At 40.0% G+C, this 15,795-nt stretch overlaps 1 protein-coding gene across 1 annotated transcript in view; it reads left to right on the forward strand.

Moving 5' to 3' along the window:
* LOC104670351 (aldehyde oxidase 4-like) overlaps positions 1-15,795 on the forward strand; it is a 71,478-nt gene that overhangs the window by 14,252 nt on the left and 41,431 nt on the right. Inside the window, 8 exon segments of the mRNA XM_010373554.2 lie at positions 1,986-2,047; positions 6,239-6,322; positions 6,927-7,007; positions 9,629-9,644; positions 9,647-9,754; positions 10,011-10,103; positions 12,823-12,974; positions 14,711-14,804. Coding sequence (XP_010371856.2) covers positions 1,986-2,047; positions 6,239-6,322; positions 6,927-7,007; positions 9,629-9,644; positions 9,647-9,754; positions 10,011-10,103; positions 12,823-12,974; positions 14,711-14,804 — 690 coding nt within the window.

A 15,795-nucleotide genomic window follows, 5' to 3' on the forward strand; every position in this document is an offset into this window, starting at 1 on the left:
ATGTAATTAGTATAAGCACATAACTTCTCAAATGATTAACTGGTTCAAATCATTGTTTCATTTAATCTTGTCTTTTCAAGACTAAGGGAATAGAAGATAATTTTTGAATTTTTTTTTCTCAGAATCAGAAGAATTTCTGTAATGTGTGTAATTAGCTTTCCTTTAGTGGGCCTTTAGTAGGGCTTATAGACTGAACACTGACTATATGGCTAAAAACAAAAACAAAACAAAGCACCCTAGTGCTGGCTCACACCAGCCTTTAATGTTTGCTCACAGTTTATCAGCAAGAAGGTATTCACTGCCTCTTAAATACTTCTAGTTCATGTCATGTAGTTATCTTCTAGGCACTGTAGCTCCATCCTTCTACTCTAAAGAAGAATTCTAAGTTCACAGCCTTCTGTATTTTTTCTTCTTAGCAAAATGAAGAAACAGATTATGGTGTCCGCAAGCATTCTTGTATATACAGTTTCTTCCCAAATTATTCTCATTATAATTAAAAGAAAGGAGTATACCTGTTACTCAGGTTTCATATGACTCACTGCATCAGGTTCTACAACACTTTACTTACAGATGTTTAAACCTGCCCAGTCCTCACATTGTTTCTAGAATGTTTAATCTGTAATTGAAAGTAATTTTATATTTACTTTTGGGTATAAAAATAATATACTCATATTACTCAAAATGTCCAAAAAATTAAAAAACAAGGAAAAACTCATTCATAATTCTGCCACCAAGACACAACCACTGTCAAATACGTCTGTGTTTTCAGTCTTTTTTTATATATCGGTTTTGTTGCTTATTTTAAACACTTGTGACCATTATATATACATTTTTTAATTATATGTACAATTTAATAGTATAAGTATTTTCCAATGTTATTAAAACCTCTTCATTTATATCATTCTTACTGGCTGCAAAATATGAAGACTTTTTTTTTAAAGACAGTGATTTCCCTCACCCTTTCCACCATGTGTTGGAATTGTTGACCGGTTAAAACAATACCAGGTACTTACTGAAAACCGACTATGCTGTTCTGGAGAGGTTCAAAGACATCCAAGTCAGCTTTACCTTCTTTAGGAGCTTAAGATTCATTGAGGGAGACATACACACATAAATGACCCTACTCCTCAAGCATAGGGGATGCTAGGTCTACAGAAAGATCCAGACAGTAAATGGTACAGCTCTGGCCTGGGGTTTAGAGCAGACCCCATGGAGAAGGGGAATGGACGTCTTGAAGAATGTTTCCAGTCCCTCTTCCCCTAAGAAAGCACTTGAGCTGGGCGCAGTGGCTCACACCTGTAATCCCAGCACTTTGGGGTGCTGAGGCGGGTGGATCACCTGAGGTCAGGCGTTCGAGACCATCCTGGCTAACATGGTGAAACCTCGTTTCTACTAAAAATACAAAAAATTAGCCAGACGTGGTAGCATGCGCCTGTAATCTCAGCTACTCGGGAGGCTGAGGCAGGAGAATCACTTGAACCCAGGAGGCAGAGGTTGCAGTGAGCCGAGATTGCACCATTGCACTCCAGCCTGGGCAACAAGAGTGAAAAGAAAAAAGAAAGAAAGCACTTGAAGAAGAAGAGACTACATGAGAAAGGCTTGACTAAGTGCCACACATGAGATGTTATAGGGTGGCAAGTATGCGAGTTATAGGGTGGTAAGTATGTGATGTTATAGGGTGGCAAGTATGCGAGTTATAGGGTGGTAAGTATGTGATGTTATAGGGTGGCAGGTATGCCACTGCGCTGGAAATAAGACAAGAAGGAAAAAAAGCTTTGTGGTATTTAAGAAAGAAAATGTAATCACAAGGTCTATTTTTGAAGAATATCTCCAGGGGAAACATTTGTTCCAAAGAACCAACTGGCTGGGTTTAGGGAATAAAAAAGAATCTAATTACTAGCATAGTTATTTCTCTGAAAACATTAAGGACAGATATGCAATATATTCCTCTGTTATTCATTAAAACGTGATCCCTTCTTAATCAGGTAATTTGTGCCACTGCACTGGATACCGACCAATTGTAGAAAGTGGAAAAACTTTCTGTGTGGCAAGTTTAAAAAAAAATTCATTCTATTGCCTTATTAATGAACCTTTGCATAAAATAATCTATTTCATTCAATAATTTCTAAAATAGCTCAACATTGAACTTTCTAATCACTGAAATTGCTTAAATGCCCACTGTTGGTATTTTTTTTAATCAACTCTTAGCATCTATCTTGTTTATAGCCCCAAATTTGGCACTTTCCTAAGAAGTATAGTATATTGCCCATGACTTCAAGAAATGAATACTCTATTGAAGAAAATGAAACAGAAACAATAAAAGTGTAATTTAAAAGCAAGATTTTAAAAGTTCAATATATCCTATATATTATATACATAAATTTCAAAGGAACCTGGATTAAATAGAATTAATGAATGAGAAGAAGAGAGACAGAGGGGACTTATTGAAGAAGGGGAGTTTTGAGCTAGGTCCTAAAGGAAGTAATAGAAATGAATGGCTGAAGAAAGGTCAGTAGAAAATTCCAACCAATAAAATGTATGAAAGTAGGAAAAAGAAAGCTAACCAAGGTTCCGATAAGAAATTGATGCAACTGGCCAGGCACGGTGGCTCACACCTATAATTCTAGCATGTTGGGAAGCCGAGGTGGGTGGATTACCTGAGGTCAGGAGTTCAAGACCAGCCTGGCCAACATGGTAAAACCCCTTCTCTACTAAAAGCACAAACAATTAGCCAGGCGTGGTGGCGCATGCCTTTAATCCCAGTTACTCGGGAGGCTGAGGCAGGAGAATTGTTTGAACCCTGAGGGCAGAGGTTGCAGTGAGCGGAGATCGTGCCACCTCCCTCCAGCCTGGGCAAAGGAGTATAACTGTGTCAGAAAAAAAGAAAGAAAGAAAGAAAGAAGGAAGGAAGGAAGGAAGGAAGGAAGGAAGGAAGGAAGGAAGGAAGGAAGGGAGGGAGGGAGGGAGGGAGGGAGGGAGGGAGGGAGGGAGGGAGGGAGGGAGGGAGGAAAGGGAGAGAGAGAGAGGGAGGGAGGGAGAGAGAGAGAGAGAGAGAGAGAAAGAAAGATGGAACGGAAGCATTGGAGAGAAAGAAGATACTGCTTGAAGCTAAGAACTTTAGCCTTGGCTGGGTGTGGTGGCTCCTGCCTGTAATCTCAGTACTTTGGGAGGTTGAGGCAAGCGGATCACTTTACATCAGTTCGAGACCAGCCTGGCCAACATGGTGAAATCCCGCCTCCACCAAAAAATACAAAAATTAGCTGGGTGTGGCGGTGCCCACCTGTAGTCCCAGCTACTCAGGAGACTGAGGTGGGAGAATCTCTTGAACTCAGAAGGTGGAGGTTGCAGTGAGCCAAGATGGCACAACTGCACTCCAGCCTGGACCACAGAGTGAGACCCGTCTCAAAAAAAAAAAAAAAAAGGCCGGCGCAGTGGCTCACGCCTGTAATCCCAGCACTTTGGGAGGCCAAGACAGGCGGATCACGAGGTCAGGAGATCGAGACCACCCTGGCTAACATGGTGAAACCCCGCTCTACTGAAAATACAAAAATTAGCCGGGTGCGGTGGCGGGTGCCTGTAGTCCCAGCTACTCGGGAGGCTGAGGCAGGAGAATGGCGTAAACCCGGGAGGCGGAACTTGCAGTGAGCTGAGATCTGGCCACTGCACTCCAGCCTGGGCAACAGAGCAAGACTCTGTCTCAAAAAAAAAAAAAAAAAAGAAAAAAAAAGAAAGGAAAATAAATGTAGCCTTAAAGCTGATAAACAACATGTAGTCACTGTTTGCAAACCAGGAGTAACACAATGACAACAGTATTTCAGGAGGAGAATTCTTGGCACCTGCCAACAGAAAGGATAAGCCTAGGGAGATGTGCTGGGAAGTGAGGGCATGGACTAGTGCAGTACCCCATGCATGAGGAGTGACAACCCAGACCAGTGTGGCATATGTAGGGACAGAAAGATAACTTCCCAGAAAGGAATTGCCAGAATCATAACCACCAGACAGCGAAGAGTGCAGTGAGAAAGGAATCCAAGTCACCTGCAAAGTTCAGAGATTGAGGAACAAAATAGGACAAAAGAAGGTGGGAAAAAAAATACATTTCATGTAAAAGGAGACAGAGTCATACTTTTCTTTTCTTTTCTTTTCTTTTTTTTTTTTTTTTTTTTTTTTGAGACTGGGTCTCTCTCTCTGTCTTGAACTCCTGGGCTCAAGCCATCCACCCACCTCAGCATTGCAAAGTGCGGAGATTACAGGCATGAGCCACTGCACTTGACCAAGACACACTTTTGAGAAGGTTTCAGTTAGGAAAATTAATTTGATATAATTTTTGTTAAACAAAAACAATTCTAGGTGCACCAGGCCATTCCAAGTACTACGAAGTCTTTGAAAAAAAATGTACTTTTTATGCCAGTAAAGAAGAATTTCAAGAAATTTTACAAACTACAGGCTAGTTTATTTTAAATCCTGGGCAAGATACTATTTATTTTAAAACATATGAATAGCCAATATTTCACCACTTTGACCTACAAAAAATAGCAACTTCTTCATATGATTTGCACAGCATTGTCACAAAATCCAAATCCCTTCTTAACTTTGTAGAAAATTACCTTTCAGGCTGGGCACAGTGGCTTATGCCTGTAATCCCAGCACTTTGGGAGGCCGAGGAGGGTGAATCACTTGAGGCCAGGAGTTTGAGACCGGCCTCGTCAACATGGTAAAACCCCGTCTCTACCAAAAAATGCAAAAATTAGCCAGGCATGGTGATGCACATCTCCAGTCCCAGCTACTCAGGAGGCTGAGACAGGAGAATCACTTTAACCCAGGAGACAGAAGTTACAGTGAGCCAAGATCGTGCCACTGCACTCCAGCCTGGCGTGACAGAGCGAGACTCTGTCTAAAAAAAAACAAAAAGAAAGAAAAAGAAAATGACTTTTCAACTAAAGGTGTCAGCTGCTGCTTTTGCAGCAGTTCTTATGTGTCACACACTGTGTCAAACTTTTCTCATATTTAAATCTAACAAACCTGATTAGGACGGGTCTTACTATCCTAATTTAATAAGCTCAACCCAGCTTGTATGTGTTAAAGCAGGAACTAGAACCCAGGTCTCCCTGATGCCATGTAAGAAGCACGGTGTCTCCAAATCATCACACATCATTAGACAACTTGGTTGCACATTGAACAGGGCAAACAAGAATAATTAGTCTGGCTGGGCACGGTGGCTCACACCTGTAATCCCATCATTTTGAGAGGCCAAGGCTGGCGGATCACTGAGCCTGCGAGTTTGAGACCAGCCTGGCCAAGATGGTTAAACCCTGTCTCTACAAAAAATGCAAAAATTAGCCAGGCATGGTGGTGCGCACCTGTAATCCCAGCTGCTCCGGAGGCTGAGGTGGGAGGATTGCTTGAGCCCGTGAGGTCGAAGCTGCAGTGAGCTGAGATCATGCTACTGCACTCCAGCCTGGGCAACAGACTCAGACCCTGTCTCAAATAAATAAACAATCTGATAGTTGTAACTGACAAATGAATTCAGGCTGAAAATACTACTATGGATCTGCATGACTGTCTTGAAAATTAAAGTTAAATGGTTTGGGACTTGAATCATCCAAATAATTCAGAATGACTCTAATAGCCAAATGAACTCAGGTTTTCAGTTATTTATATGTGTGTATAGAAAGTCTTAAAGGTAGTTTTTCTTCCCAGGACTCTATTAAAGATACATGCTGTATCACCAGTAAGATAAACAAGAGCAACCTCTTTAGGTTTTGGGGGTAGATTGGTTTTGGGAGGTGTTTTTTAGAGATGAGGCCTTGCTGTGTCACCCAGGGTGGAGTACAGTGGCTATTGACAGGCATGATCATAGCTCACCAGAGCCTCAAACTCCCACACTCAAGTAATCCTCCTGTCTCAGCCTCCTGGGTTGCTGGAATTATAGGCGCATGCCACTGCACTCAGTGTTTGGGTTTTTTAGTTACCATATTACAACTCTATTCCATATATCTCACTTCTAGTAGGAAGCCTTAGCTGGCTGACCCCACCCACCCACCTCGAACCCCTTTTGTCTTCCCCTGAGACTTGAGTGACACCATTTACAAGACTCTATCATGAGCTTGGTGGCACATTCCCTATAATTTTTTCTAATTGTTAAGTGACAGTATAGCTTGTTACTTTCTCCATCAGGTACTCAAGTAGGTGTTTAAAGAATCAACCAATGGATTTTATTTAAACTGCTTTACCTCCTAAGGAATCAACTGTTTGTGAACTGAAAGGATCAGGAAAATGTTGCATGGATCAAGAAGATGGGTCTTTGGTGAATAGATGGGAACAAGTAAGTATCTGGTTTTTCCACCTCCCTTGGGATTGACTGAAAAATACCCACATAAATCCAAATTCATTCAAGGTTTCTATTCTTTTCAGTGAATAAAGTACAAACTAAGTGAATACAAGGCATAAATATCTTAAAGAGCTCCCGAAATTGGCCAACCCATGACTTCCATAAGACTAGTCACCACAGAAGGCTGTTTTCCTTCAGTACAACTTTTTGTGGCTTCATCTGAGTTTGCCAGTCACTTCCCCACACACACCCCAAATCAACAAGCACTAAGGGTCTAAGCAGTGGTGCACTTTCATGCTTATGGCAGATGAAATCCACAAATATCTGAGACCCAGCATAGGAGTTTAAAACCTTTGCCAATTCCTGGCACCAGAGGAGGAAAATCAGAATCCAGTTAATCTTCAGGGGAAACCAACCCACAGTCCTGTGAGGGTGAAAAAAATTTCATTCAGGAACGACCTATGGTTCTGGCTCCTCCATTTTGTGTTGGGGGTGTCAGAGGTAGAGGCCTTCACTCTGAAGTCTCACAGTTCCTGTACCTCTCTCAGTAACTCTAAAGTTCCATTTGTATTTTGTTTTTTTTGTTGTTGTTGTTGAGATGTGCACCAAACTGTACGATGAAGACGAATTCCAGCCCTTGGATCCATCCCAGGAGCCTATATTCCCTCCTGAACTCATAGTAAGATACTTTACTTTTGTTGTCTCATAACATGGTGTTGTATATGCCTTTTTGTATTACACGATAGAATTACCCAGTTTTAGACATTAAAATTTGGAAGTGTGTCCAACGTGACAATGAAGCAAAACCTATTTTTAGAAACTTGTTCAGTTCTCCTATAAATAATTTAAAGCTGGCCGCTTAGAAGAATGGCACTGCCAGGACCTCAGAGATGCTTTGGTTCAAACCCCTCTGCTGAAGAGCCTGAGGTTAAAGTGTAGGTGACTTTCTCAAGGTCACACAGTGACACTGTAAGATATCTTACAGGCATTTTGGAAGGTTGGTGAAGTAAAAATCAAATGATACTTAGAATAATGGCATCACACTATTCATACAATTAACCTCTATGGTTTCCACTCAGTGGAAAGAGAGGGAGAGAAAAATAATGTAAGTACTGTGGTATGCCCACCATTCCATTCCATGACTATGTCTTGGAGAGAGTATGAGATGAGAGATGGGATTCTACTAGCTTCTCAGAAGGTTTCAGTCCCCATATACCATGCCTAGTGTGAGAACTTGGAACCCCAGGTGTAAGTCTGGTATTTTTAAATTATAGATATAGTTATATATATAGATGTATACATGTGTATATACGAGGGGTCTTCAACAAGTTCATGAAAATTTCATATTATGAAAAAACTGTACATGGATTTCAACATTTTTTTCACCAAAGTAAACTCCTACTAACTTGTTATAACACATCTGAATAGGATCTAGTCTGAGGCACTAAAAAGAATATGACATCTGTTTAAAAAGAGCCCAAGTAACATGGATTCTGCTAAAATTGAAGCAAGAACAAACATCAAATTTAGGGTGAAGTTTAGGTGGAAAATGGTGAAGTCATCAATGCTTTACAAAAAGTTTATGAGGACAATGCCCTCATATAAATCAACAGATTACAAATGGGTAACTTGTTTTAAGAAAGGACGAGATGATGTTGAAGCTGTAGCAGCACACCACCCACATCAATTTTCAAAGAAAAAATTCATCTTGTCCATGCCCTAATTGAAGAGGACTGGTAGCTAACAGCACAAACAATAGCCAACACCATAGACACCTCGCATGGCCAACACCATAGCCATCTCACATGGACAACACCATAGATAGCCCAGTTTACGCAATCCTGACAGAAAAATTAAAGTTGAGCAAACTTTCCACTCAATGGGTACCAAAACCGTTAAGCCCAGATCAGCTGCAGACAAGAGCAGAACTTTCAATGGAAATTTTAAACCAGTGGGATCAAGATCCTGAAACAGTTCCTCAAAGAATTGTAGCAGGAAATGAAATGTGGCTTTACCAGTATGATCCCAAAGACAAAACCTGATCAAAGCAATGGCTCTCAAGAGGTGTAAGTGGCCCAGTCAAAGCACAAGGGGACCAGTCAAGAGCAAAGGTCCTGGCAACAGTTTTTTGGGATGCTCAAGGCATTTTGCTTGTTGACTTTCTGGAGGGCCAAAGAATGCTAACATCTGCTCATTAGGAGGGTGTTTTGGCATCCTCCTACGAGATTTTTGTCAAGCTTTAGCAGGAAAATGCCCAGGAAAGCTTCCCCGGAGAGCCCTTCTACACCACAGCAATGTTCCTGCTCTTTCCTCTCATCAAACAAGGACATTGTGGGGAGAGTTTTGAAAGAAAGTCATTAGATATCCCCCCTTACAGTGTTGATTTGGCTCCTTCTGATTTCTTTATGTTTCCTAATCTTAAAAAAAAAAAATCTGTAAGAGGCACCCATGTTTCTTCAATTAATAATGTAAACAGATTGCATTAACATGATTATTTCTAAGAACCTCAGTTCTTGAGGGATGGACTAAATGGTTGGTATCATCACTTACAAAAGTGTCTTGTGATGGAGATTATGTTGAGAAATAAAGTTTATTATTTTTATTTTTTAATTCCATTTCTCGACAAACTTTATGAAGTACCTTCATATCTAAATATGTATGTGTGTATATGTATACACATATGTATATACTTATACATGTATATATGTATACTTGTATATATGTGTGTATACATATATATGTATATACATGTATATATGTGTACACACACACAACACACATATGTATATACATTCCATTTGCACTATTCCTGGTGAAAGATTAAAGGATTTTTTTAAGGTTAATTTTGCCTATAAGCAGTTTTGTCCTACAAAAAAACAAAAAACAAAAAACAAAAAAACAAAAATAAATACTTAATCCCCCTAATCCCCAAAGATGAGCCCGCTCTGAGTCACTGTTAGAGTAGAACCAGAACCAGAAGCCTGTGATTTAACTCCTGACTAAGCCACTTTCACGGTACCATGCTGCTTGCTCTTTACACGCTCACTTCACAGACAGAGTTTATTCTATATCCAGTCATCAATAGACACCTGTCATGATGCTTATTCAGTGGTACCCATGCAGATCTTATTAGTCTGGGTAGTTTCAAACAGACCACCCTTTCCTGATCCCTAGAAGTTGGGATTCTTCAGAAAGCTAAAATGACCAGCAGCCTGCTTGGATGCCCAGAGCAGAAGATACACTCACAGCTTGTTATTCAAGAGCCTTACTTGAAAACAAATTGGCTTTGCTTCTCTGCAGAGAATGGCAGAAGATCCAAACAAGGGGAGAGAACCACATGGATCACCCCTGCGACCCTGAACGACCTTCTGGAGCTGAAAGCCAATTTCCCCAAAGCCCCGCTTGTCATGGGAAACACAGAATTGGGTAGGTGGTTGTTACCCATGTTCTTTAGTCTATACTAAGTAGCCCAAATATTTGTGTTTCTTTTTAAACTGTTCATCAATGCAATTCATTTTTAATAATGATATTTATGGTCCTTTATAACGCTTTGGATCTTCTTTTGCAAATGAATCATTTAAGTCACAATTTGCCCTCTGGCTTATCAGTAAACGACATCTATTGGCATCCATTGTCTTCCTTTTCAAGCGTTTCTAATTACCTTAAATACTTTTCCCTTCAGGACCCAGCATTAAATTCAAAAATGAATTCCATCCAGTTTTTATATCTCCACTTGGGCTTCCAGAACTACATTTTGTGAACACCACAGATGATGGTAAGCACCTTCTTTTTCAAATAAGATGTAATCTTTGGTGTTGGTGGGCTGTTGGTAATGGATTACATGCATTGGGCAAATTTGAGCAATTCATAGAATATCTGACCTCATTTATTCAGTCAAAGCTATTTATTCAGCACCTACTCTGTGTCCTCTATGATCTTTTCCAAACTGACCCATTCAGCTGCATCACTGAGTACTATATGTCATAGGAGCCACAGTGGTGGGAAGACGCCACATAGCTCGGCCAGGTGTGGAGGGGTTGAACAAATAAGAAAATTGAAGACATTTGTTAGCCAGTAGCAAAGGTTCTCGCCACACATTACTCCCTCATTCACAAATTTGTCAAAGCTATTCCCACATCCACACACACTCACTCACACACTCACACACAAAAAGTCTGGACCACAAGATTTGAAATATAACTGTGAACAACAGTCTTATTTATTTTTACACTCTTTTCACAGCTTACCAAGTGGTTTCACATCTCTTATGTCTTGATCCTCTAACCCTGGGACGTGGACAAAGCAAGCAGCCTTGGTATTTCCATTATCCTACCAAAGATACAGAACCAAAGGGCTTAGGTAGCTTCCCCCAGCGTCACACAGCTAACATAGGGCCAAGTCAGGACTAAATCCTAGGTCCCTTCACTCCTTCCACACCATGCACTGAATAAGGCTGTCTGAAAAACATATCCCACCATCTGCTACCCACACTAAACCTTTAAATGGAGAACAGGCTATAGGAGCTAAAACTCCAATAAAACAGGGCTCTCTCAATGAGAAAATAGAAATCAAGTGGATAATGTCATGCTATCCCCTCTGACCTGCCAAGCTGCAGTCAGTCTGCTTGTTCATTTTTTTACCCATTGGAAAGTCTGTATTAACAGACTCATAGGAAGAGACAGAGCAAGAGGAGGCCAGCCAGGTATGGGAGAGGGTTGGGAGGATGGTGGGGGCGGGTATATAGTTATTTTTAGTAATTTTTAAAGTTGTTTTAAATAAATGTATTTAGTTAGTCATTTTAGGTTTCGTTATTTTCAGAAGGACAGGGGAGGTGGAGCCTGTTCAACTAGATCAGCGTTTCTCAACCTTTTCTTCATTGTCACCCCTGTAAGGAGCGATAGGCTTTGTTTCCCAAATCTTCCCTCCCTGAAATTTTAATACCACAGGTAAACTGTGTATCTGTTTATGTACATGTCCTTAGGTTACAGGTAGCCAGGTCCGTGCACGTTTGTGTCTTTCCACAGAGTCATGCTTTTGTTGGTGCTATTTCAATCATAAAAGCCACCAGCTACACGGAGTTCCCAAGGAGGCAGTTCTCCTCAGTTCCTCCCGTTCACTCAGTAGTCAGAGCTGTGGGCACACAGGCTCAAGCCACTCCACAAGACAGTCAATATTGCAAACCATACAAAATAATACACTTAGTCTATATGTAGATGTTGTAAGTTAAACATTCTACAGTGAAGTAACATTTAGCATCAAGAGGAAAAAGATGGAAGAAAGGGCTAATGAACCAGTGCAGAGGGAGGGAAGAAGGCAAAAGGAGTCATTCTCTGGGCTGGGCAGCCCATTGATCTTGCAGGGAAGTCTGAGGTGCCTTCAGGGCAGACGCTGAGTTTTTACGGTGACTGCAAGCTGATGTCAGTTAAAACTGCCGTTTCAAGCTACTGAAAGCCAAATCTTTTATAGTCACAGAATGTTCTGGCAAGATAGTGGAAGAGTGTGCTTGTTTATGTCCTTATCTGGTTGGACGTAGTCTTTATTTTTTTATTTGTTCACTAAACAAAACATCTTATCCTTGTTGGCAAAGTGCCTTATGAAATACAAAATGGAGTCTTCTTCTAACACGGAGTTAGTTATGTCAAGGGTGTTGAATACAAATAGGTGCTTTATATATAAGAAGAGTGAGATTTTGGGCTGGGCACGGTGGCTTATGCCTGTAATCCCAACACTTTGGGAGACAGATAGGCGGATTACTTGTGCCTATGAGTTTTAGACCCGACTGGGAAACATAGTGAGACCCAGTCTTTACAAAAAAAATGTAAAAATTAGCCAAGCCTGGCTTGCATCAATACTCCCAGCTACGCCAGGAGGATTGCTTAAGCCTGGTAGTTGAAGGTTGCAGTGAGTTGTGATCGTCCCACTGCACTCCAGCCTGGCAACAGTACTGCCCCCATTGAGAATACGTGGAGTAGATGACATCACTACTCAAATCGTACTCTGTAAGCACACCCACAAACAAAACTCTGACCCAAGGTACAGGAAGGTATCTATTATTGTCATCTTTTTGATAAGAGAGCAATAGGAAGAGATGACTGGGGAAGACGGGCTGATGGGCCACACACGTTGTGCAGGTCAGCTCCCACTTAGGCTTGATGATCTTTAAAATATCTTGTAGGACCATGGCAGGAATTTTCATATTGGATCAATTTATTCAGGAAAACTAAATTGGAAATAAAGAAAGTAATAAATTTCAGATATCTGTGGTTGATATGTGCTAAAATGTATGGCATACATGACTGTATACATGACTGGGGAAAAGGATTTGGTACTAAATATTTGGGAATAAAGCAAGCTGCTAGAAATATCTTTAATTATCTTTGGGTCTTGTCATTCTAAGTAAATAGGAAAAGAGGAGATATATTTAAAAGACCATTTACATGCAACCCCTTCTGGTTACAGTTCCTTTAAGCTGACATCTCACTACCGTTTTTCAGGGGTGACAATAGGTGCGGGATACAGCCTAGCCCAGTTGAATGATGCCTTACATTTTATCGTTTCGGAGCAACCGAAGGAGAAGACTAAGACCCATCGAGCTCTGCTGAAGCATCTGAGGACACTTGCAGGAGCCCAGATTAGGAATATGGCCGTATGTTCTGTTGTTCTATGAGATAAGTCACGGTTATAGACAGTCATACAGTTCTGTTCAGTTTAACAAACATTCCTCTGAAGAGGAATGTCAAGTCAATGTTGAACAAGTTTGTACAATATGAGTATGAGCATGCATATGCCCAAGATGAAGGCATCACGTTGAGTGTGTATGTGTGTGTGCAAAGTGAGTAACACATGGTACAGCAAAATTATGGTGCTGGAGCCACAAGATTCTGGAGAAGCTGCTTGACCTCTATAAGCTGCTGTTTCTTCATTTGAAAAATTAAGGCCCAGTGTAAGGGGAGATGTCAGTCAAGAGGCACAGAATTTCAGTTAGACAGGAGAAATAAGCTTTAGTGATCTGTTGCCCAACATGATGATTATAATTAGTAATAATGTATATTTCAAAATTGCTACAAGAGTAGATTTTAAATATTCTGACCACAAAGAAATGATGAATACACGAGGTGATAGATACTTTAATTAGCTTGATCTAATCGTTCCGTTATGTATACATAAATCATAATGGCACATTGCACCCCATAAATATATATAATTATTGTCAATCTAAAATTTTTAAATAAAAGTAAAAACTATAGATGAAAAAATCACACCAAAATTTAAGATAAAAAAAGTCACACCAAAAATTAAGATTCAATCAAACAGACTATCTCTAAGGTCCAAATAGACAATCTCTAAGGTCTCTATTCAACCAAACAGACTATCTCTATGTCCAGCTCTAAAATTCCATGAAACATGTCTTATCCAAGGTATAGTAAACACAAGCCTGCATTTCCAAAATACTCTTGTATGGCTGGTTCTCCTCTTAGGCCTTTGTACCAAGGTGAATTTCTAAACATGTGTATCCCACATGCCCATTCTTGGATATCTGCCAGTTGTTTAGCTTTATGGAGCTTTCTTATTATTTAAGACTTAAAAATGATTAGTTTGAATCATTCCTCATTTCACATATGACGGGCAGTTCAGCAGGATTTAATAGGGCCAGGAGATACTTCCTGTCTCCTGATTTCCTCTGGCCCTTCGGCTGATTCTCAAAACCCAGTATGTGTTTTCACCTTCTGCATCTTCTGTCCCTTTTCTGAAGCATATTGCTCCTCTCAACATCAACTTGTCCCCTTAAGTCTTTCAAAGGCCCACTGTTCGAGACTGTGTATGAAGCAGCCTTTACTGGGGCTTAGGGCAGCAAAGCGGCCTGTACTCCCTAGCAGCACCACAGGCATTTTGAATGCAATGCTCCTATTCTGGTTCTTTAGGTTTCCCCAGGCTCCAGTCTCTCTACCTACTGCATATTGGTGCACACTTTCTTCCCTTTCACTATACCCCTTCTTCTCCCTAACCTGCTGGCACCAGCCCCTAAATTCCCATTCACTTCCCTTTTTGTCTATCCTGATAAGTAAACATACCTATCAAGGAAGGCTTCTAAACAAAGACAAATGCATACTAGGGTCAGTTCTCAAAGAAATGTTCCTCTTCATTGCACATGGAAGAGGAATATTTTCTCCAGCAGTCAGTTTGGATGGAGTCAGGAGTGGGAATCTTGCACAATATATTATCTATCTATTTAACTGCCCCCAAACTCTGCCAGCTCTTTCAATGAAGCAAAAAAAAAAAGAGAGAGAATTAAAAACTTACACAAGAACCCTGTATACATAATTCTGTATTTGTCTAATAACTAAGTATAGCTTTTAAAATGCCATCTTTTTTCTTATTTAGACTTTAGGAGGACATGTGGTAAGCCGGCCTAATTTTTCTGACCTAAACCCCATTTTAGCAGCAGGAAATGCTGCCATCAATCTGGTATCTAAAGGTAAGAGACCTAGCTTTAAGCATTGTTTTTCTGTGCTCATCACTATCAGTTATATAGCTCCTGCTGTAAACCATTAACTAGGGACCCAAGTACTTCTAATTTAGATTCATAGGCTATGTTTACATTATCTCAAACCTAAAAGTGAAACTGTGACCAATTATCCTGCTCTCTGGCTGTTCTATGTGTAGTAGGTCAGATGCTTTACTGCATCTGACAATTTCTCTTAAATATTTGGCCACATTTATGATCAATCTAAATTGCAGTATCAAAGCAGGTGAAGAAAAATTAATGTGAAGTATCTCTGTGGCTTTAAAGGTTTATGCCATATTTTACTGCAGAGATTCATAAAGATGGCCATTTTTCCTATAGCACTTTTTGTTTTAAACAAAATCAAGTTTATGAGGCATATTACTTATTCCTCCTCTCTTTATTCAAAGACTCCATGAGCTTTGTGGAAAGAAAATGATTTAAACTTAAAGAAATAAAAATAAATGCATATTATTCATAGGGCTATTAATGTAAGATATCTTCTTTATTAAAATTACATTTTAAAAGTATGGGTCAAAAAACAGTATGGTAAGCTGTTTTAAATATATATATATATACACACACACACATATATGTATATACACACAGACACACACACACACACAATCATGTATAAAAATTTTTTAGCCAAAAACAGACCACATACATGACAGTGGTTCCATAAGATTACATTAATAACACCATATTTTTGCAGTACTTTTTCTGTGTGTTTAGATATGTTTAAATACACAAATATTTACCATTATGTTGTGATTGCCTACAGTATTCACCACAGTAACATGCTGTGCAGGTTTGTAGCCTAGGAGCAATAGCTACACCCTGTAGCCTAGTTGTAGCTATTGCTACACAAACCTAGATGGTATGGTAGGCAGTACACTACACCATCTAGGTTTATGTAAGTACATTCTATGATATTCACACAACAAAATCACCTAACTACACC

Source organism: Rhinopithecus roxellana, chromosome 14, assembly GCF_007565055.1.
Source record: "Rhinopithecus roxellana isolate Shanxi Qingling chromosome 14, ASM756505v1, whole genome shotgun sequence".
In the NCBI taxonomy this organism is placed as follows: Eukaryota; Metazoa; Chordata; class Mammalia; order Primates; family Cercopithecidae; genus Rhinopithecus; species Rhinopithecus roxellana.